Genomic DNA, 23,850 nt, shown 5'->3' with positions numbered 1-23,850 from the left:
CACAGAGATAAAGCATAGAAGTGAAAGTTTGAAAAAGGCCTGGGACACATGGGAAGGAGACTGATTTACTCATCTCAGAGACTGTCCCAGAGAGGCAGGGAACACAGAGAGACCCCCTTCAGGAACAAAGGAGCTGGCGCAAGCCATTTCTACCTGTTCCCCTCAACATAAACATAGGGCTACCTGCGGGAACCAGGGTGGTGCCAATACTCACCAGCAAACATGCCTGCACCAAGCCCTGACCCCACACTTAGGCAGATCAAATATTTCTACTAAATCTTGCCTCAGTCCCAGCACTGCATTACCCAGAAGATTAGCCTAAATTTTGCCAGCACCCCATCTCCTCAATAACACTGCAGGACCTTAATTCTGGTGGTGGTGACAGCAGGTTGCATTTTGCAAACAGACCAGAACACAACTTATTAAAACACGCCCTACCCAGCTGGGAACCAAACACTATCCACAACCGGCAAAGAGAGCCTCTTCAGACAATTGAACTGAAGGAAGAAAAGGCCAGGGCTACAGCAGGGTACACCCAACGCCTATAGGAGACAGTCCCAGAAGCAGCAGATCCTAAGGAGCAGGGAACACTGCACTCCAAGACACTATAGGACCTCTTCTTCATAAGGCCATTACCTTCAAGACAAAAGACAGAGCTGACTTTACTAACACACAGAAACAGATACAGAGAGTTAGACAAAATGAGGAGACAGAGGAATATATCTTTAAGAAAATAATAGGACCAAATCATAGCAAGAGACCTAATTGAAAAAGAGACAAGTAATATGTCTGATAGAATTTAAAGTAATGATCATAAAGATACTCGCTGGACTTGAGAAAAGAGCAGAGGACATCACTTCAAATGGAGGACATTTAACAAAAAGAAAAGAAAGAACCAATCAGAAATAATACAATTAATGAAATTTTAAAGTATACTTGATGGAATAAGTAGCTAGAGAAAGCTAGAAACACCAGAAGAATGAATTAATGACCTGGAAGACAGAGTAATGAAAGTAATCACCTGAAGAAATGAGAGGGGGAAAATTATGCAAATTGAGACTAGCCTTAAGGAACTCAGTGACTCCACCAAGCAAAATCACATTTGCATTATAGGGCTCCCGGAAGAAGAGAGAGAAAAGGGGGGAGAAAATTTACTCAAAGAAATAATAGCTGAAAATTTCCTGAATCTGGGGAAGGAAACAGATATCCAGATCCAGGTGACACAGAGATCCACCCAAGAAAATCATCACAAAGACATCCACACCAAGACATATAGTAATTAAAATGGTAATTAAAAAGTATTGATAAAAAAATTAAAAGCAGCAAGAGAAAAGAGTTAGATACAAGGGAAATCCCATAAGTCTTTCATGTGAGTTTTCAGCAGAAGCGTTACATGCCCGAAGAGAGAGTATCATGATATATTCAAGGTGCAAAAAGGGAAAAATCTGCAGCCAGGAATACTCTATGCAGCAAGGGTATTGTTCAAAATAGGAGAGATAGATTCTCAGACAAACAAAAACTAAAGAAAGGCACCTGCAGATTGAAAGTGGGGGGATAGAGAAACATTTGTCATACAAGTGGATGGCAAAGCATGGGTAGCAATACTTATATCAGGCAAAATAGACTTTGGAACAAAGACTGTAACAGGCGATAAATAAGGACACTATGTAATAATAATGAAGACAACATGAAGATAAACAGTTGTAAATATTTAAACACCCAACATGAAAGCACCAAAATAACAAACATAAAAGAAGTAATCAACAGTAACAAATTAATAGTGGACACCCCACATACATTAATGGACATATCATCCAAACAGAAAAACAACAAGGAAACAGTAGCTTTGTTTGTTCGTTTGTTTGTATGTTTAACTAGGGCTTTTCTTTATTTTTTTAATATGAAATTTATTGTCAAGTTGGTTTCCATACAACACACAGTGCTCATCCCAACAGGTGCCCTCCTCAATGCCCATCATCCACTTTCCCCTCACTCCCACCCCCATCAACCTTCAGTTTATTCTCAGTTTTTAAGAGGCTCTTATGGTTTGCCTCCCTCCCTCTCTAACATTTTCTTTTTTTTCCCTTCCCTCCCCTATGGTCTTATGTTAAATTTCTCAGTATCCACATTAGAGTGAAAACATATGGTATCCGTCTTTCTCTGATGACTTATTTCACTTAGCATACCACTCTCCAGTTCCATCCACGTTGCTCCAAAAGGCCATATTTCATTCTTTCTCGTTGCCAAGTAGTATTCCATTGTGTATATAAACAACAATTTCTTTATCCATTCATCAGCTGATGGACATTTAGGCTCTTTCCATAGTTTGGCTATTGTTGAAAGTGCTGCTATAAACATTGAGGTACAAGACCCCCTATGCATCAGCACTCCTGTATCCCTTGGGTAAATTCCTAGCAGTGCTATTGCTGGGTCATAGGGTAGATCTATTTTTAATTTTTTGAGGAACCTCCACATTGTTTCCAGAGTGGCTGCACCAGTTTACATTCCCACCAACAGTGCAAGAGGGTACCTGTTTCTCCACATCCTCGCCAGCATCTATAGTCTCCTGATTTGTTCATTTTAGCCACTCTGACTGGCGTGAGGTGATATCTCAGTGTGGTTTTGATTTGTATTTCCTTGATGAGGAGTGACGTGAAGCATCTTTTCATGTGCCTGTTGGCCATCTGGATTTCTTCTTTAAAAAGTGTCTATTCATGTCTTCTGCCCATTTTTTCACGGGATTATTTGTTTTTCGGGTGTGGAGTTTGGTGAGTTCTTTACAGGTTTTGGATACTAGCCCTTTGTCTGATAAGTCATTTGCAGATATCTTTTCCCATTCTGTCGGTTGCCTTTTAGTTTTGTTGATTGTTTCCTTTGCAGTGCAGAAGCTTTTTATCTTCATGAGGTCCCAATAGTTCTTTTTTGCTTTTAATTCCCTTGCCTTTGGAGATGTGTCAAGTAAGAAATTGCTGCAGCTGAGGTCAAAGGGTTTTTTTCCTGCTTTCTCCTCTAGGGTTTTGGTGGTTTCCTGTCTCACATTCAGGTCCTTCATCCATGTTGAGTTTATATTTGTGAATGGTGTAAGCAAGTGGTCTAGTTTCATTCTTCTGCATGTTGCTGTCCAGTTCTCCCAGCACCATTTGTTAAAGAGACTGTCTTTTTCCATTGGGTATCTTTCCTGCTTTGTCAAAGATTAGCTAGCCATACTTTTGTGGGTCCAATTCTGGAGTCTCTATTCTATACCATTGATCTATGCATCTGTTTTTGTGCCAATACCATGCTGTCTTGATGATTACAGCGTTGTAGTAGAGGCTAAAGTCTGGGATTGGGATGCCTCCCACTTTGGTCGTCTTCTTCAATATTACTTTCACTATTCGGGGTCTTTTGTGGTTCCATACAAATTTTAGGATTGCTTGTTCTAGCTTCGAGAAGAATGCTGGTGCAATTTTGATTGGGATTGCATTGAATGTGTACATAGCTTTGGGTAGTATTGACATTTGAACAATATTTACTCTTCCAATCCATGAGCACAGAAGGTTTTTCCATTTCTTTGTATCTTCTTCACTTTCCTTCATAAGCTTTCTATAGTTTTCAGCATACAGATCTTTTACATCTTTGGTTACATTTATCCCTAGGTACCTTATGATTCTTGGTGCAATTGTGAATGGGATCAGTTTCTTCATTTGTCTTTCTGGTGCTTCATTATTAGTGTATAAGAATGCAACTGAATTCTGTACATTGGTTTTGTATCCTGTGACTTTGCTGAACTCATGTATCAGTTCTAGCAGACTTTCAGTGGAGTCAATCAGGTTTTCCATGTATAATATCATGTCATCTGCAAAAAGTGAAAACTTGACTTTATCTTTGCCAATTTTGATGCCTTTGATTTCCTTTTGTTGTCTGGTTGCTGATGCTAGGACTTCCAACACTATGTTAAACAACAGCAGTGAGAGTGGACATCCCTGTCGTGTTCCTGGATCTCAGGGGGAAAGCTCTCAGTTTTTCCCTATTGAGGATGATAATAGCTGTCGGCTTTTCATTACTGGCTTTACGATGTTTAAGTATGTTTCTTCTATCCTGACTTTCTTGAGGGTTTTTATGAAGAAAATATGCTAAATTTTGTCAACTGCTTTTTCTGCATCGATTGACAGGATCATATGGTTCTTATCTTTTCTTTCATTAATGTGATGTATCATATTGATTGATTTGCAAATGCTGAACCAGCCCTGCGGCCCAGGAATGAATCTCACTTGATCATGGCGAATAATTTTTTTTTATATGCTGTTGAATTTGATTTGCTGGTATCTTGTTGAGAATTTTTGCATCCATATTCATCAGGAATATTGGCCTGTAGTTCTCTTTTTTTCCTGGGTCTCTGACTGGTTTGGGAATCAAAGTAATGCTGGCTTCATAGAAGGAGTCTGGAAGTTTTCCTTCCCTTTCTATTTTTTGGAACAGCTTGAGAAGGATAGGTATTATCTCTGCTTTAAATGTCTGGTACAATTCCCCAGGGAAGCCATCTGGTCCTGGACTCTTATTTGTTGAGAGATTTTTGATAACTGATTCAATTTCTTCATTGGTTATGGGTCTGTTTAAGTTTTCTATTTCTTCCTGTTTGAGTTTGGGAAGTGGGTGGGTGTTTAGGCATTTGTCCATTTCTTCCAGGTTGTCCAGTTTGTTGGCATATAATTTCTCATAGTATTCCCTGATAATTGCATATATTTCTGAGGAATTGGCTGTAATCATTCCATTTTCATTCATGATTTTATATCTTTGGGTCCTCTCCCTTTTTGTTTTGAGAAGTCTGGCTAGAGGCTAGAGGTTTATCAGTTTTGTTTATTTTTTCAACAAACCAACTGTTGGTTTCATTGGTCTGCTCTACAGTTTTTTTCGATTCTATATTGTTTATTTCTGCTCTGATCTTTATTATTTCTCTTCTTCTGCTGGGTTTGGGGTGTCTTTGCTGTTCTGCTTCTATTTCCTTTAGGTGTGCCGTTAGATTTTATATTTGGGATTTTCTTGTTTCTTGAGATAGGCCTGGATTGCAATGTATTTTCCTCTCAGGACTGCCTTCTCTATATCCCAAAGCATTTGGATTGTTGTATTTTCATTTTCATTTGTTTCCATCTATTTTTTTAATTTATCCCTAATTGCCTGGTGGACCCATTCATTGTTTAGTAGGGTGTTCTTTAACCTCCATGCTTTTGGAGGTTTTCCAGACTTTTTCCCATGATTGATTTCAAGTTTCATAGCATTGTGGTCTGAAAGTGTGCATGGTATGATCTCAATTCTTATATACTTACGAAGGGCTGTTTTGTGACCCAGTATGCGATCTATCTTGGAGAATGTTCCATGTGCACTCAAGAAGAAAGTATATTCTGTTGCTTTGGGATGCAGAGCTCTAAATATATCTGTCAAGTCCATTTGATCCAATGTATCATTCAGGGACCTTGTTTCTTTATTGATCCTGTGTCTAGTTGATCTATCCATTGTGTAAGTGGAGTATTAAAGTCCCCTGCCATTACCACATTCTTATCAATAAGGTTGCTTATGTTTGTAATTGTTGTATGTATTTGGGGGCTCTCATATTCAGCGCATAGACATTTATAATTGTTAGCTCTTCCTGATGGATAGACCCTGTAATGATTATATAATGCCCTTCTTCATCTCATTACAACCTTTAATTTAAAGTCTAGTTTGTCTGCTATAAGTATGGCTACTCCAGCTTTCTTTTGACTTCCAGTAGCATGATAGATAGTTCTCCATCCCCTCACTTTCAATCTGAAAGTGTCCTTAGGTCTAAAATGAGTCTCTTGTAGACAGCAAATAGATGGGTCTTGTTTTTTTTAATCCATTCTGATACCCTGTTTTTTGGTTGCAGCATTTAGTCCATTTACATTCAGTGTTATTATGGAAAGATATGGTTTTAGAGTCATTGTGATGTCTGTAGGTTTCATGCTTGTAATGATGTCTCTGGTACTTTATGTTCCTTGCAGCATTTCACTCACAGAATCCCCCTTATGATCTTTCTTGTAGGGCTGGTTTAGTGATGAATTCCTTCAGTTTTTGTTTGTTTGGGAAAACCTTTATCTCTCCTTCTATTCTGAAAGACAGACTTGCTGGATAAAGGATTCTCTGCTGCCCTTTTTTTCTGTTCATCACATTGAAGTTTTCCTGCCATTCCATTCTGGCCTGCCATGTTTCTGTAGATAGGTCAGCCACTCTTCTTATGTGTCTACCTTTGTAAGTTAGAGCATGTTTACCCCTAGCTGCTTTCAGAATTTTCTCTTTATCCTTGTATTTTGCCAGTTTCACTATGATAGGTTGTGCAGAAGATTGATTCAAGTTACGTCTGAAGGGAGTTCTCTGTGCGTCTTGGATTTCAATGCCTTTTTCCTTCCCCAGATCAGGGAAGTTCTCAGCTATGATTTGTTCAAGTACACCTTCAGGCCCTTTCTGTCTCTCTTCTTCTTCTCGAATTCCTATGATATGGATATTGTTCCGTTTGATTGCATCACTTAGTTCTCTAATTCTCCCCTCATACGCCTGGATGTTTTTATCTCTCTTTTTCTCAACTTCCTCTTTCTCCATAATTTCATCTTCTAATTCACCTATTCTCTCCTCTCCCTCTTCAATCCGTGCTATGGCCACCTCCATTTTATTTTGCACCTCATTTATACCATTTTTTAGTTCCTTGTGACTATTTCTTAGTCCCTTGATCTCTGTAGCAATAGATTCTCTCCTGTCCTCTATGCTTTTTTCAAGCCCAGGGATTAGTTTTATGACCATTATTCTAAATTCTTCTTCCATTTATATTGCTTAAATCGTTTTTGATCAATTTGTTAGCTGTCGCTACTTCCTGGCATTTCTTTTGAGGAGAATTCTTCCATTTTGTCATTTTGTGTACCCCCTGCAGTAGCTCCAAACTGCAGGGCACTTCCCCTGTGCTGTCCAGAGTATCTTGTGTTGGTGGGTGGGGCTGCAGTCAAACCCAGTGTCTTCCCCCAGCCCACCTTAGGGGCCACTGGTGTGTACCTTATCTTCCTCTCTCCCAGGGGCAGGAATTGTGGAGTGATGTGACCCCTGTCTGGGCTACCTGCACACTGCTAGGCTTGTGGTGCTGCTCTGATGGGATCTGGCCAAGGGTGTATTAGCCGCGTGGATCTGCAAGTTGCACAGGGGCAGGATGGGCAGACTGAACTCGCTTTGCCACTGGGTGGTTCCTTGTGGGAGGGGCCCTGCATTGCTGGGAGGGAGGCAGTCCCGTGGGAGGGATGGATCCACAGAAGCACAGCGTTGTGTGTACGTGTGGTGCTAGCAGGTTCATTGATGGGAACTGGTTCCCGTTGGAATGTCAGCTGGGGGGTGGGAGAGGGAGATGGCTCTTGGCAGCACCTTTGTTCCCCCACCGATTTCTGTCCTTCCGGGGCTCAACAACTCTCCCTCCAGGAATCCTCTCACCCTCACTGCTCTCCAAGAGCAGAGCTGTTGACTTTTAACATTCCAGATGTTAAGTCCCACTCGCTGGCTGTCAGAACTCATGGAGTCCAGCCCCTCCACTTTTGCAAGCCAGACTTCAGGGGCTCTGCCTTGCCGGCAGGCTGCCCCTCCACCACCCCAGCTCCCTCCCGCCAGTCTGTGTAGCATGCACTGCCTTTCCGCCCTTCCTACCCTCTTCCGTGTGTCTCTTGTCTACACTTGCCTCCGGAGAGTCCATTCTGCTAGTCTTCCAGTAGTTTTATGGGTTATTTAGGCTGATGTGGGTGGAATCTAAGGTATCAGCAGGAGGAGGTGAGCCCAGCATCCTCCTATGCCGCCATCTTCCCCACCATCCTCTATCAGGAAATGGCAGCTTTGAATGACACACTGGACCAGGTGGATTTAGCAGGTATATTCAGAACATTCCATCTTAAAGCAGAATACACATTCTTTTTAAGGAAACATTGAACTTTCTTTAGAATAGATCACAAATCGGCCACAAAAGGAATTTCAATGAATTCAAAAAGATCCAGTTCATACTGTGCATCTTTTCTGACCCAACACTATGAAACTAGAAATCAACCACAAGAAAAAGTCTTGAGAGAGCACAAATACATTGAAGTTAAATAACATGTTAGTAAACAATGAATGGGCCAACCAGAAAATAAAAGAAGTTAAAAAATACATGGAAACAAGTGAAAATTAAAATACAATGGTCCAGAGTATTTGGGATGCAGCAAAAGAAGTTCTGAGACAGAAATTTATAGCAACACAGGCTTACCTCAAGAGCAAGAAAAATCACAAATAAAAAAACCTAACTTTATACCTAAAGGAGCTAGAAAAAAAAACTGAAGCCAGTAGAAGAGTAAATAGTTACAAATAAAAGCAGAAATCAATGATGTAGAAACTGAAAAACAATAGAACAGAACAATGAAACCAGGAGCTGATTCTTTGAAAAGATCAACAAAATTGATAAACCTCAGCCATACTCATCCCCCCAAAAAAGAGGACTCAAACAACATCACAATGAAAAGAGAAATAACAACTAACCTCACAGATATATATATATATGTATATATATATATATGTATATATATATATATATATATATATATACACACACACATATATATACATATATATATAAATATATACATACATATATACAATTGTAAGATAATATTATGAAATAATTTATACTAACAAATTGGGCAACCTAGAAGAAATGGATAAATTTCTAGAAACATATAACCTACCAAAACTTAAGGAGGAAGAAACAGAATAACTCTCAACAAACAGAAGTCCAGGACCAGATGGCTGAATAGGCAAACTTTACCAAACATTTAAACAAGAGTTAATACCTATTCTTCCCAAATGATTCCAATAAGTAGAAGAGGAAGGAAAGGTACCAAATTCATTCTATGAGGCCATCATCACCCTAATATGATAACCAGATAAAGTTAACACCAAAAAAGAGAACTATAGGCCAACATCACTGATGAACAGAGATGCAAAAATTGTAACAAAATACTAGCAAATCAAATCCAACAATACATTAAAAAATCATTTACCATGATCAGGTGGGATTTTTTCCTGGGATGCAATGGTGGCTCAACATTCACAAACCAATCAGTGTAACACATCACATCAATAAGAGTATAAAAATCACATGATCATGTCAATAGATATAGAAAAAGCATTTGACAAAGTACAACATTCACTCATTATTTGAAAAAAAATCTCAACAAAGTAGATTTACATGAAACATACCTCAACATAATAAAAGCCTTATATGAAAACCCCACAGTGAACATCATAATGGGAAAAACCAAGAGCCTTTACCCTAAGTTCAGGAACAAAATAAGGGTGTCCACTCTCACCACTTTTATTAAATATAGTAATAGAAGTCCTAGTAATAGCAATAAGACAACAAAAGAAATAAAAGACCTTCATATTGGTAAGGAAAAAGTAAAACTTTCACTATTTGCAGATGACATGATCCTATATATAGAAGACCCAAAAGATTCCTCTACAAAATTACTAGAAGTGATAAATGAATTCACTAATATCATAGGATACAAAATCAGTGTACAGAAATCTGTTGCATTCCTATAGGCTAATAATGAAACAGCAGAGAGTGTAATGAAAACAATCCCATTTACAGTTGCACCAAAAATAATAAAATACCTAGGAATAAACTTGTCTGAAGAAGTAAAAGACCTGTGCTCTGAAAACTAAAACACTAATGAAAGAAAGTGAAGATGACATAAACAAATGGAAAGGTATTCCATGCTCACGGGTTGGAAGAACAAATACTCTTTAAATGTCTATACTACCCAAAGCAATCTACGCATTTAATGCAATCCCTATCAAAATTCCAATAGGATTTTTCACAGAACCAGAACAAGCAATCCTATAATTTGCATGTAACTGCAAAAGACCCCAAAAGGCCAATGTAATCTCACAAAAAGAGTAACAAAACTGGAGGTATCACAATTCCAGATTTAAAGTTATATTACAAAGCTGAAGTAGTCAAACAGTGTGGCACTGGCATAAATAAGACACAAAGATCAATGGAACAGAATAGAAAGGCCAAACCCACAGCTATATAGTCAATTAATTTTCAACAAAGGAGGAAAGAATATACAATGGGAAACAGTCTCTTCAAATATTGCTGGGAAAACTGGACAGCTACATGGAAAAAAACCTGGACTGCTTTCTTGTACCATACACAAAAATAAAGTCACAATGGATTAAGGACATAAATGTGAGGCCTTAAGCCATATAAATCCTAGAAGTGAGCATAGCCAGTCATGTCTCTGAAATTGGCCATAGCAACATTTTCTGGATATGTCTTCTGAGGCAAGGTAATTAAATGCAAAAATAAACTATTGTGACTACTTCAAAATAAAAGTTTCTGCACAGTGAAGGAAACAGTCAACAAAACTAAAAGGCAACCTATGAAATAGGGGAAAATATTTTCAAATGACATATCCAATAAAGGGTTAGTATCCAAAATACATAAAGAACTAATACAGGGGTGCCTGGGTGGCTCAGTTGGTTGACTGTCTGACTCTTGGCTTCAGCTCAGGTCACGATCTCACAGTTCATGAATTCAAGCCCTGTATCAGGCTCCATGCTGGCCCTGAGCCTCTCCCTGCCCCCCTTCCCCACTCGTTCTCCCTCTCTGTCTCTGCCTCTCTCTCATATAAATAATTTAAAAAAAATTTTAAAGAAATAATACAATTCAACACCCAAAAAACAAATAATCCAATATAAAAATTGGGCAGAAGGGGCACCTGGGTGGCTCAGTTGGTTAAGCATCCGACTTTGGCTCAGGTCATGATCTCATGGTTCGCGAGTTCAAGCCCCGCATCAGGCTCTGTGCTGACAGCTCAGAACCTGAAACCTGCTTCGGATTCCGTGTCTCCCTCTCTCTCTGCCCCTGCCCTGCTCATACTCTGTCTCTGTCTCTCAAAAAGTGAATAAACATTTAAAAAAATATATTAAAAAATTGGGCAGAAGACATGAACAGACATTTCTCCAAAGAAGACATACAGATGACAAACAGAAGAGAAACTCATGAAGAGATCATGAGTGATCAATGTTACTCATCATGAGGGAAATTCAAATCAAAACTACAATGAGATATCACCTCACACCTGTCAGAATGGCTAAAATCAACAACACAAGAAAGAACTAGTGTTGGTGAGGATGTGTAGAAAAAGGAACCCTCATGTATTGGGAATGCAAACTGGTGCAGCCACTGTGAAAAACACTACGGACATTCCTCAGAAATTTAAAAATGGAATCACCCTATGATCCAGTGATCACTCTACTGGGTTTTTTATCCCCCAAAATACAAAAGCACTAACTCAAAGGGATACATGCCCCCACCAACCCCCATGTTTATTGCAGCATGATGTCGTATTAGTATTTCAGTGTATGTATTTTACCATAGCCAAATTATGGAAATAGCCCAAGCAAGTGTCCATTTATGGATGAACGGACAGAGATGTGGTATATATATATACAATGGAGTATTATTCAGCCATAAAAGAATAAAATCTTGCCATTTGCAATAACATGGATGGAGCTAGAGAGTATAATGGTAAGCAAAATAAGTCAGAGAAAGACAAATACTATATAATTTCACTCATGTGTGAAATTTAAGAAACAAACAAGGAAGTGAAAAAAAAGAGAAAACCAAAAAACAGACTTTTAACTACAGAGAACAAAATCATGTTACCAGAGGGGGGAGGGGGGATGCATGAAATAGCTGATGGGGATTAAAGAGTACACTTATCATTATGAGCACTGAGTAATGTATAGCATTGTTGAATCAATATGTTGTACACCTGAAATTAATATAATGCTGTATGTTAACTATACTGAAATTAAAATGAAAAAAATAATGAGGAAAAAGAAACCTAAGGGATGCTATGTGTCAAAGAACTATAAGGACTGTAGGATAACAAATTGTAAAGGAGGAAGATGGCAGCCGGCAACAACAACAGCAACAACACAAAGCTGGATTTGCCTAGTATAAAGAGCTGCACTTTTTCTCTCTTTACTTGGCTGGGATGCCATGACATGAGACTGACAGGTTGCAAGCTACATTCACAGCCCTGTGCACACCTTAGGACATGTCAAGGTAATAGAAACACTGGTAGCTGATTGCCCCTGAGATGATGCCTACAGCAGGGCACTGCTGAAAAAGATTCCAAAATGTGTTTTATTCGTGATGTGTTATATCGCAATATTAATTAGATTTCTATTTGTATAAGACTGTCATAGTTAAGATATTAACAGGAGAACTGGTAAAAGATTCCCAGGCAACAATTGCTATATTCCAACAAATAATTACATGGAGAGATTCTCTAAAAATGAGCTGACCCTGGCATGACAGTTGACAGCTCGTCTTTCTACAGTGGTGTCAACTCCTTCAGCTCAGAGGCAAGCCTCTGGGCTAGAGAATCTGTGCATGATCTAGGCATTTGCTTATGTGAAAAAGCCAGATCCTAGAGCAAACAAAGCCCAGAACATGTCCTTCCATCAGGAATGATTTGAAGAATGAGGATCTCTCATTGACTCTCATAAATCAAGTACTTAAGCTTTAAAAGAATTCTGAACAGGGGCATCTGGGTGACTCAGTGGGTTAAGCATCCGACTTTGGCTCAGGTCATGATCTTTCTGTCTGTGAGTTCAAGCCTGGCGTCAGGCTCTGTGCTGACAGCTCAGAGCCTGGAGCTTGCTTTGGATTCTCCGTGTGTACCTGTCTCTCTGCCTGCCTCTCTCTCTCTCTTTCTCTCTCTCTCAAAAATAAATATTTAAAAAATTGTAAATAAAGTAATTGGAGCAGTAGTTACCCAACTATGCTTCCCAAAACATTAGTCTCACAGGATCCTAGAGGTATCCCAAGAAAAAGTAACCCTCAGGCACAGAAATTTGGAAAACAGTGCATAGTATTCTTCTTCCTTCTGAGCTTTGCAAGGCATATGAATATGCTGTCTCTTTGATACCGCTGTACAAAAGAAACCCGTTTAACACTATTTAACCTAGAGTTTCCTGAGCTTATTTATTCATAGATATTTCCAAGGAACAGCACACAATATCTGGAATTACTGTTTTGGAAACCATAAAGAAAAAGCCATATATACTCAATACCTAAAGTGTGCCAGACATCCTCAATTTATTTTGATTATGCAGAAGCCAACAAAACAGGATAGGATGTCTTCATGATTATCAGCTCTCATTTATTATTTAGTATATGAGAACACACCCATAGCATTCAATTTGTTTGGATTCGGGGGTAAAAATGGGATTTGATTTTTCCTGCGACTTTCATTTTGGGTGACTAACCAGTTTTAACTGTTATGTTGACATGAGCATGTTTTAGGTGTTTACTGAAAGGTTAGTGTCAAAAGAATTTAATGTCCTGGTGGGCTTGTGTTTTTCTCTGAGGCAGATATTGATGAATGCACAGAGGGAATCATTGAGTGCCACAACCATTCCCGCTGCGTTAACCTGCCAGGGTGGTACCACTGTGAGTGCAGAAGCGGTTTCCATGACGATGGGACCTATTCACTGTCCGGGGAGTCCTGTATTGGTAAGCAGCTTTTAGCCATGCCCTCATCCTTCTGGACCTTTGCAGGAGGGGCAGCCTGCTTTGGCACTCTTTTCAGCTTCCGTGTTAAAATATGACCCCTTGCTGGTTAAACTCATTAGTTTTCAAATTTCCTCCCTCAACAATTCAGGGATTAGGTAGGGATTATGCAGTGTGGGGTTTTAGGATTTTTATATGGAAACTGGGGCAGTCAGAGTATCAAAGCCTGAGTCTGTATGCTGTGGCTTTTAGTTCTTTTGAAGTAAAATCATGATGGCTTGCTGAAATTTTTAAGTTTGAGAAACAGAAGTGGGAGAAGAAGAAATACTACTAGACTGAGAAAGTTTAGTTTAAATTCCAGCTCTTATACTGCACCTCTGTGAGCCTTCTTCTGTGAAAGTGATAAAAGTAGAATAATGATATATATGTGTTGCCAGGATTAAGTGGGATACCACACATTTAAAAATTGTAAGCTTTACATTGTTATGCAAACATAATATAGCTGCATTAACCTTATTATTGTTATTACCACCATCATCCTTACAAAGTTTCCTTTCACCACTGTTCTGCTTGAGATTCTGCTAAATGCTGAACAGAGGAAATTAACAGTTTTTCATCTTCAACACCCTACAACTTTCATAAAATACAAACAACTGATCAAAACTCTAATTGTTTCCGTGAGAACCTTGGCCATTCCACTTATGTCATGTCCTGTGAACTCAGCTAAATTCTTTAGGCTGATTTGGACAGACCTAAAGGGCAAGCATTCTGGCTTTGGGTCCAGACTGCTGAATTAGAAAATGCGAATTTGATTTTGAAAATTCATTCATTCTCTTGTCTTTGCTCGTTGCATATCTTTTTTTTTTAATGGTTGCTACTGAGATCCATCTAATGTTTTTCTGTTTTTCCCAACGTCTCCCCTGAGGTTGTTTTACAGTAAAGATGAATTAGGGAACAGTGGGTGCACAGCGTGAACTGTCCACCACAGTTTGACGCCACTGTTGAGAGGCATGCAGTGTAGTTGTGAAAAGCATGGATCCTAGAGCCAGACTCCCTGCAGTCAGAGTCTAGCTCTGTCATTTCTAACTTCCCTGTGGCAAGATCTCATCTAGTCCACACCTCAGTTATATCATCTGAAAAATGGAAATGTTCTATCTAGGTCAGAGGAGTGCTGGGAGAACTAGTTGCATTGACACCTGTTAAATGTGCACTGAATGTTAGTTACTGTTATCTTAAATTTTCCTACATATTCAGCACTCTGCCCCCAGCTCTGTATATGTTTCTTTTATTCTTAAAATAAAGATCTGTGACCTTAGGGAGAGGTTTACATCTATCCTGGGTCTTCAGATACTTCCTTTACATATGGCCAAGAACTTCTGTATGTGTGTACCTCAGTGTGAATAAATGTTACGTGAATAGGCATAGATAGAATGGCAGTTGTTACTGAGAAATGGAGGTAGAGAGATGGAATACTGACACATGTGGTGTTATATTTGGGCACTAAAAATAAAAATGTCATTTTTAAACAGTGTATTTGACCTCATTAAATGGGAGACTCTTGGCTTTTTATTGGATAAAGGGGCTGAGAGATCACCTAGTTAAACCAATTTTATAACTGCTTGGACCTGCCATGGCCTTGCACACTTATTACGTGCCTTTGCTTATGCTGTCCCTTCTGGCTGGGAGAGAACAGAACTTTGAATCGAAGATGACCCTATCTTTTCTTTGATCATGTTGATTCATATACAAATTTCTGTTCTTTTTCCTCAATTCATCTCATGTGCCACGAGGCCCCCATGAGGCATTTTTTGATGTCTTCATAGGAGCTCTCACTCTTGTCCTCTGCTAACTGTAGCTTTACCCTGATGTATGTTTCTGTGGCTTGACACGCTGTACCACTGTCAGTGTATTTGCTCTGTGAGTGTGAAATGGACTTCATTCTTCTGTCTCTTCAGTAAGACCCTTTAGTAGTTAGTATTCAGTCACTGAGAAAAATGCAACCACTTCATGTGACTGATAAAGAAATTCAGTCTCAGAAAGGTGATACCTTGTTCCTAGCCACATAGTTGGTTCGATACAGGTTGAGACTCAAGCCTAAATGAAGGGTAACTCTACACCCCAGATACCAGGTACAGTTCCAGTTTATGCCTGTTGTTCTGATGTAATTATCCATAGCACCCTGTGACTCCCATAAATGTCCCCGTTCAGTTGACAGATGTCATGGTCACCTCACCTGTGGAGTCTTCTCTTCCATGCTAAGTTGAATGCCTGGGGATCAAATCTCCTGCCCTCCCTGAGGAGGCACTTTCTTCTTCCATGAACTGATCTCTGTTCTGCACAGGAAAACTATAGCAAACTCGATTCCTTGACAAGGCAGTAGAGTTGTTTTTATTAGTGGCATTTTTAATTCAGGTAATTCTTAATCTGAATGCCCTTTCATTTCCACACTTTTGGAAGTAACTTTGTGAATGGGTCTTAATAAGAACAGAAGTCTGGCCATCATTCAGTTTTTCTTTGGTAGTTGAGAGCACTCTGTTCATGGTGCACTCATGGTGCTCTGTTCTGTTCATGGTGCAACATATATATATGTCAGATCATTTCATTTTTGTATTACACCTTTCTAATGCCTTTCCACTGAATGGAAAATACATTTCTAAAATCTTCCTGTGGACTTCGAGGCTTTAGGTAATACTGCCTCTACCTACTTCTTGGATTTAACTCCTATCGATGTTAGCCTTTTTAATCTTTTCATGCCTTGAATGTACAATGAACTCAGCCACTTTCAGAGCTTTTGCCTTTGCTGTTCTGTCTGGAACACTCATCGCCTGTCATTATATGGCTGTCTTTTTTTCTTTATATAATTCTCAGCTCAAATCCCACTCCCTAACCATTTTATCTGAAGTAGTCCTTTTCTGGTGACTTCACTAAATCACTCTCTTTGCTATCTTTTGTAACATTTTTAATTCTCAATTTGTTGTACATACCTGTGTGTGTAATTGTCTCTTGCCACAAGGGTACAAATTGAGGACAGAGACCTTGTTTATATTTTGCCACTGTCCCTCCGGCCCCTAGAACAGTGTAGGTACAAATGGGATAAGTAATGCATATATGTCAAATGTTTGAAGGACTAGAAGTAATAAAAACCATATCAAGTCGGATTTATTTTCTGTTTGGTTTGGCATAACTAGTTGTGTGGATGGTGGTTAATACATAAGATGTTAAATATCACAAAATCATGTGAGTTTTATTTCAGAAAAAAAAATTATTGAGAACAGCCATCACACTAGCATTGTGTTAAGAGTTTTGGGAATGTGGGTATGAATCAGGTAAGATCTCTGTTCTTGAGTGATTTATGACCTGAAATATTCTGAATCATCAAAATACACCTTAATAGCATTGGAAATTATTCTATCACACCAGGCCCTAAATAACATCATCTATTAATTCTTACACATAAAGAAATAGCATCTGAAACAACCTATAAAACTTTTTATAAAGGTGTTTGACAACGTAGATTCAACTATGCTTTTTCCTGAAATAATATTGGGAATGGCATGTGTTAGAAGCTGAAATGAGGCAGTCAAGGAGAACAGTTGCATGCCACTCCATGCCATTTTTGTCAGATGGAAATAATAACACCTGATCGATGCATCAGTTGCTGTAAGCATTGCATGTTACTGATGTCAGAAGAACCAGCACACATATACATTTACTATGTCATGAGAAAAATGCTTAAGATTTGCCTCTTTCTCCTAAAGTGCATCATCTAATTGAAGAAACAATAAGTCTTAGGTATTATAGAGGCAGACAGAATCAGCATTACTGAGGAGTCTAACAGACTGTGTGTCTATCTGCCCCTTTCTCTTATGCTTGTTTATTTTTATAATTCCAGGAGAGCTGTGCATACAAAACTTTGCCCAATGGTATTTGCACACAGGATGATTACCTACAGTGGCTACCGTAGGGTGCAGTGCAGCGTGCTCTTTCTTTAGATGCGGTAGTGGGAGTCAGGGATTCCCAGTTGCAACATAGAAGTTTTGAGCTGTTGCTTTTTTATCTAGACATAATTATCTGGGTCATCTAGAAATAGGAACTAATGTATAATTAACAATGGCATATGTAAAGAGCAGGGGTTTACATATTTTGAAAAGGAGATTCAAACTCCCTCGATGTCAGTCTATCTCCATGATCTTGCTCCTGCAAATGAAACTTTATTTTCCTCTGGTTCCTCTCTCACTGTGCATGGATCTGCTAGCCTGCTCAAATCCCTCTTCCATTCTTCCCAAACCCTGGACTCTCTTTCCTTAAGTCCTTTACTTGTATGCTTTTCTCTGACCATCCTTCTGTCCTCATTCCCAGTTGTCAAAATCCCGATGAAGTCCTGCTTCCTAAACCAGTGATTCTCAAACCTGTTTCACAGTAGATTCACCTGAGTAGCTTTAAAAAAAAATACTTATGATGGGCCAGCACACCTGGAGATTCTGATTTAGTTGACTTTTTGGGGGACATAGACAGAGTCATCTGTTGTTTTTTTTTTGAAGTCTCCAAGTCAGTAGAAAGAATATTGAGTTAATTTAGAGAACTACCATCATAGAATTTCTGTAAGATCATCTTCATCATCAGCATCTTCATCTTCATCATCTCCCTTTTATGCATCCCCATGGCCATTTATTTGCAATCTCTTATGGAACTTGCCAGATCAGGCTTGTCTTCTCCATTAGTTGGTTGATATTTTGATACTTTGATATCCTTTATAGATTTGTATTGAATTAAATTGTATTAGTCACACATTGGTTGTTGTTTTTATTGAACAGAATTTTCAAATTCCAGTAGAATTTGTTTTGTTGATGAAGCAGCATACTGAGGGGTGACATACGGCTCTTCTTATGGGGCATGGCCCCTCAGCCTCTATTAATGCTGCTTCTGTAGAACTTGCTTGAGTGAGGCAGGTCCCCAGACCCTGGAGTCTGCTCTCTGATCACTGGAAACAAGCCAACAAGGATTTACTTGTCAGAACAGCTGCTGCAACTGTCATCAGCTCGCAAAGCAACATAAAACAGCCAGAAAAGGTTCTGTTGGAATCACTCGGGAAGATTTCACTTTTAACTTGTTCATAGGTTAGGGTGGATTGAAATGTTCTGAGAATGGTTTGGGTTCTGCTCTCACTGCCCAGTGCCTGGTTCTCATGGGAGTGGAGATAAAAAGGGCTAGGACCTGGATGTGCTTCCTGATGGGTGGGAGTTATGAAGGCTTAGTGGGTGACAGTGTGATACAGAGGGGAGAAAGGTTTCAAGTGCATATAAGCCTGGAATCAAATCCCAACTTGGCCACTTTCTAGCTGAGTGGCATTTGGCCAGATGTTTAACGTCTCTAATCCTTAGTTTCCTTGGCATACAATGATTAAAATAATACTTGCTGGTCGAATTTTTTGTAATAGAAGTGTTCGTATATGCAAATATCCTGGCAAGTAGTAGATAATAATAGTCAACATTTAACCTCACTTCACCTCAAATCCCTCACCTGTCAAATGAAGACAGCAACAGTAATACTAATAAGAGCTAACATTTATTGAGAGCTTACTTGGTGCCAGACAGTGCTCTAAGCAATTTACAGAAGTGCCATCTTCATAAATTGCTGTGGAGTAATTGTGAGGATTACATAAGCTAACAGGGGAAAAAAGCATTCAGCACTTGCGTTTTAAGTGCTTGGTAGCTCTTAGCCATTGTCACGAACTGAAAACCCATGCTGTGTGCCAGACACTGTGCCAGGGAGTTTCATGCATTATCTAATTCAGTTCTCACAACTCCAGTAAGTGGGAAGACCTCTTACTATTTTAAAGATGAGGAAGACAAGGTCTCAGGATTAAGGTAATTTGTCCCAAATTCTACATCTGAGAAATGGCACAGAGACCATACTGCAGATCTGTGTGAACGCAAAGCTTCTGCCTTTGATATATTAACACTGCAATGCTTTCTGTAAGGAAGGAGACCAGCTATGAGCCCATGACTGAAGATGTTGAGCAGGGAAGCTGGAATTCCAGGAGACAAGGCAAAGAGAAAATGAGAGACAATGAATGAGACCCAGATGGACAGTTTGGTACATTCTGTGTGAATCAACAGCACGGGGGAATTATTGTATCCGGTGGACTCACGGCCTGTGTCTTGGGTCATCCTGCTAGACCGGGGACAGGATGTCAAGGCGGCAGGTTTTTAACAGCTGGCTATCCACTGATATCATTACCTTTGCTTCATTTTTCACCATATGAATCCAGAGTAGAAAAAGCAAAGGAAAGGGTTGGGAATAAAGAGTATGAGAAATGGTGGTGGATAGATTTTTTTTAATGTTCATTTATTTGTTTTGAGAAAGAGAGCAGGGTAGGAGCAGAGATAGAGGGAGGCAGAGAATCCCAGGCAGGCTCCACACTACTAGTGTGGGCCTGATGCGGGGCTCGAACCCAGGAACCATGAGATCATGACCTGAGCCAAAACCAAGCGTCAGATGCTTAACCAACTGAGCCACCCAGGTGCCCCTGGTGGATAGATTTTCAACTAACTTATACTGATTTTTCCATTCGTTTATTTATCCTCTGCCTCTTAAAAGCAATGACTTCTATATATAAAGAAAACATATTCAACAGAGTTATTAAAATAAAAATATTTGAAAAATAAGGAAGTTCTAGTCACCATCAAAGTCAGCAAAGATGCTTGTGACTATCCTGGTGTCCAGAGCCAAAATGGAAACATGAGTTATACAAATTGTTCTAATATGAAAGAAAGTTGCATTTAAAAAAATCCTTAAGAAAGTAGGCTCAAATGTGCTTTTTTCTCTATTTGAGAGTAGAGGCATGCTAGGGTGGTAAAAGCATCGTTGTGGACCAGGCTGTTTCAGACTAAGATGACTTCAGACAGAGGCATACACCCCAATCTTGGGATAGTCATTGGATTTTCTCTCTTTGCAAACAATAAGGATGCCCCCCTTGCATATGAAAGTATTTTCAGTTAAACAACACCCCACCCTTTCTTGTTAGTAGTTAGTGAGGTCTCATTGACTTCAAAATTGATATTTGTTGCCAAAGAACTTTAGAAACTTTAGATTTGGTTTTCAGCCAAATAATAGATTTTCTTTTTTTTTTAATTTTTTTAATGTTTATTTATTTTTGAGACAGAGAGAGACAGAGCATGAATGGGGGAGGGTAAGAGAGAAAGGGAGACACAGAATCTGAAGCAGGCTCCAGGCTCTGAGCCATCAGCACAGAGCCCGACGCGGGGCTCGAACTCACGGACCGTGAGATCATGACCTGAGCCGAAGTTGGCCGCTTAACTGACTGAGCCACCCAGGCGCCCCAAATAATAGATTTTCTATTATTGAGCCTTCCCAAAGGCAGATGCCACCTGGCCCATGGAGCTGTTTTTAGCTAGAAACAGTATGAAGTGTGGTTTGTGACTTAAGGACCTCCGTTGCATGACAAACAATTGCCACATGTCACCAAAATGGATCAAATTGACAGACCAGTTGCAGATAGCACCTGGGTAGGGAATGGATACAAAAAGAGATTGGTATAGTCAGGATGCAAGATGGAGAGGTTAAGAACATTTGCCAACCTCTAATAGAAGTGATATTCTGCATACCTGAGCATGACCTCACAGTGGATCTTAACACACAATTGCAGATGTGAGTCAAGTGAAAGCAAGTGAAAATGAGTCCCTTTGGACTCTCAGGAAGCTTCCTGCTCCCCTTCAAGTCCAGCCATACATACCTACGTATGTAAGCCTGGAGCAGATCAGCACATAAGATAAATTGAATATATTCTAGAGGCTGCTCAGGAAAGGTCAATGCACCTACTCAAGTTTTGGTGATAAATACTTCACACAATGATGTCAGAGTAGAATTCATTGCACTAAACTCAGGTATGAACCTGAGGTTCGTGGTCACCTTTAGCCTTTCTGGGCTGACACAGCAGGCCTATGCACTGTTCTCCACTTTAGTTTCAGACTAAAACCAGACATTTTAGGGAATTATTCTAACAGGATCTCAAACTAATTAGAGGGTCTGTTCTGTAGGCCACCTTGGCCCTATTTAGTATCTTTTTGGTGACAATGTTCAAATACCTTCCTAACAGCAGCTGTGATCAGCCGTAGAGCAGATAAAACAACTGTGGACTTGTGCTTTGGAGCAGTGCTTTGTTATATGGGGAGCCAGGGAACGTCACTTCTCATCCAGGTGAAGATCACATGGGCAAAAAGGAAGAAGTTGAAAATAAGCTATTTGAACAAACAATTATAAAACCCTTTATAAGCATACCAATGTTACAAATTTTCTATCCATAAAAATTAGCCTGCAGTGGTCTTAGCACTGAGACAGGTGATGTGGAAGATGCAGAAAATCCATCTCTTAGGGACTTTTTTTTTTCCATCCCGTAGGAAACTTTAAAACACCAAATTGGAGATAAAAACCAACATACATGAAACAACCAATAGCATTCTGAAACAGGTTATAATTAACTGCAAAATTATGTGGTCAAAACTATAAAATAGGTAATTGGGAAAGAGAGTGATCAGAGAGAACCATCATTGTAACCACATGGTGATAATTAGACATGAAAGGTGGGAAGGTTTTGGTGTATTAGTAGTAGTTAAGATTACTTGATAACTTCATGTGATGGCACTTTTCTTAGAGCTTTATATTTTCTAACTCATTTCATCCTCAAAACAATTCTATCAGGTAAATATAATTATAATCTCTGCATAATAGGCAAACTGAGGCACACTGAGATATTCAATAAATTATTCATGGTCATAAAGCTATTTATTGGTAGCTTTCTTTTTCCTGAAAGTGTTAACCAACATCTTTTCAAAGAGTTTACATGTTTAATATTTTTGAAATATTAAGCAACAAAATATTGCTTTATTGCCTGCTAAAGTCTTGCTACACAAATGGTAACATTAATATTTTTATTTATCAAATGCCAACCATGTGCCAGTTAACCTCCAAAACTCCTTTGTGAAATAGGTAGCAAGTGAGGGGAAACACAGGTAGCTTGGCCGTGTGTGAAAGAGCCCATGTTATTTCTGCTCCCCCAATTGCCCCAGTCAATTGTGTATTAGTTAAAGATAATTTATGAAAGGATTAGATTAAGTGATGATCATTCAGATAATCACACCATCTTCTACTTTCACTGTATGCTTGCAGATACATCAAGTCCATGATTTTTAAATTTAGTTTGTTTTACACGTGTGTACACGAGAAACTAAGATTTGGCTCCATGACAGTGTATTCAGGAGAGCCTCATGTATCTCAACAAATGATGGTGGCCATCTGAGAAGCCACCTGCATACATCAACATGCTCCTCTGCCCAGAGCTGGCCCCAAGGCTATGGGAACGTCTAGTATTGCTCCGTGATGGCCAGTTGCAGTCGGGGGGATCAAAAGCTCCTGAGTTCAAATGGCAGGCATACCTGAAGAGCAGTAGCAGTGCAGGTGAACAAGCCAGCTCATCCTTGGCTCAGCTGCTGAGGCCTGAGTGGTTTGCTACCTCTCTTCCCCAGTTGCATTGAACTAGGAAGAACAGCTGTGCTTTATAGGAGATATATATATATATGCTTTTATATATATACTTTGTATATACTTTATATATATATACCTATATATATACTTATATAAATATATATATACACCTATATATATATACTTATATAAATATATATATATACTTATATATAGGATATATAATTACTTATAGGATATATATACACACACACACATGTGTGTGTGTGTGTGTGTGTGTGTGTGTGTGTGTGTGTATATATATATATACTTTTATTTTTTTAACTGGGGTCTGGGTTTTGCCTAGCATAAAGAAAGAAATAAAGTGATTTTGACTACTGCAGCTTCTTTTTTTCCTCCCCACAGTTGGCATCAGTGGTTAAAACAGAAGTGGGGCAAGACTTCAAGCAGAGCATTTAGCAAAGTCTACAGCTAGACACTAATGCTAAGGTATTTTTCAAAGAAAGGTTTTAGTAGCAAATATATTTGGAAAATCCTAAATGAAATATAATTAACCTGGTGTACTAACTGCAAGACTTGTCAGAGCCTTTACTAGACATTAGTGTCCTGAAGTGGATTTGGTACTCTGTAGAATAGACTAAATGAAAACTCACGGATGAAAATAGCCTGCTTTAGGAATTTCCAGAAAACCTCATTTATTCAGTATCATTGAATAATGATCTGCTCAAAAGAGGGCTTTTTTCAAGTTCTATAACAACAGG

General features: G+C 39.1%; 1 protein-coding gene and 1 long non-coding RNA gene across 3 annotated transcripts in view; one reads left to right on the top strand and one right to left on the bottom strand.

Annotated features, from left to right (window-relative positions):
* LOC128311811 (uncharacterized) overlaps positions 1-23,850 on the bottom strand; it is a 101,570-nt gene that overhangs the window by 27,101 nt on the left and 50,619 nt on the right. The window lies entirely within an intron of this gene.
* Positions 1-23,850, top strand: part of NELL1 (neural EGFL like 1) — an 862,696-nt gene that overhangs the window by 803,887 nt on the left and 34,959 nt on the right. The window contains exon 16 of one of the 2 annotated variants that reach the window (XM_027072988.2): positions 13,448-13,588. The exons of the other annotated variant lie outside the window; for it this stretch is intronic. Within the exon in view, the coding sequence (XP_026928789.1) occupies positions 13,448-13,588 (141 nt within the window). The remainder of the gene's footprint in view (positions 1-13,447; positions 13,589-23,850) is intronic. 2 annotated transcript variants of the gene reach the window in all.

Source organism: Acinonyx jubatus, chromosome D1, assembly GCF_027475565.1.
Source record: "Acinonyx jubatus isolate Ajub_Pintada_27869175 chromosome D1, VMU_Ajub_asm_v1.0, whole genome shotgun sequence".
Classification (NCBI taxonomy): Eukaryota; Metazoa; Chordata; class Mammalia; order Carnivora; family Felidae; genus Acinonyx; species Acinonyx jubatus.
The sequence above is the reverse complement of the archived record's forward strand: the minus strand, read 5'-3'. Positions and strand labels throughout refer to the sequence as shown.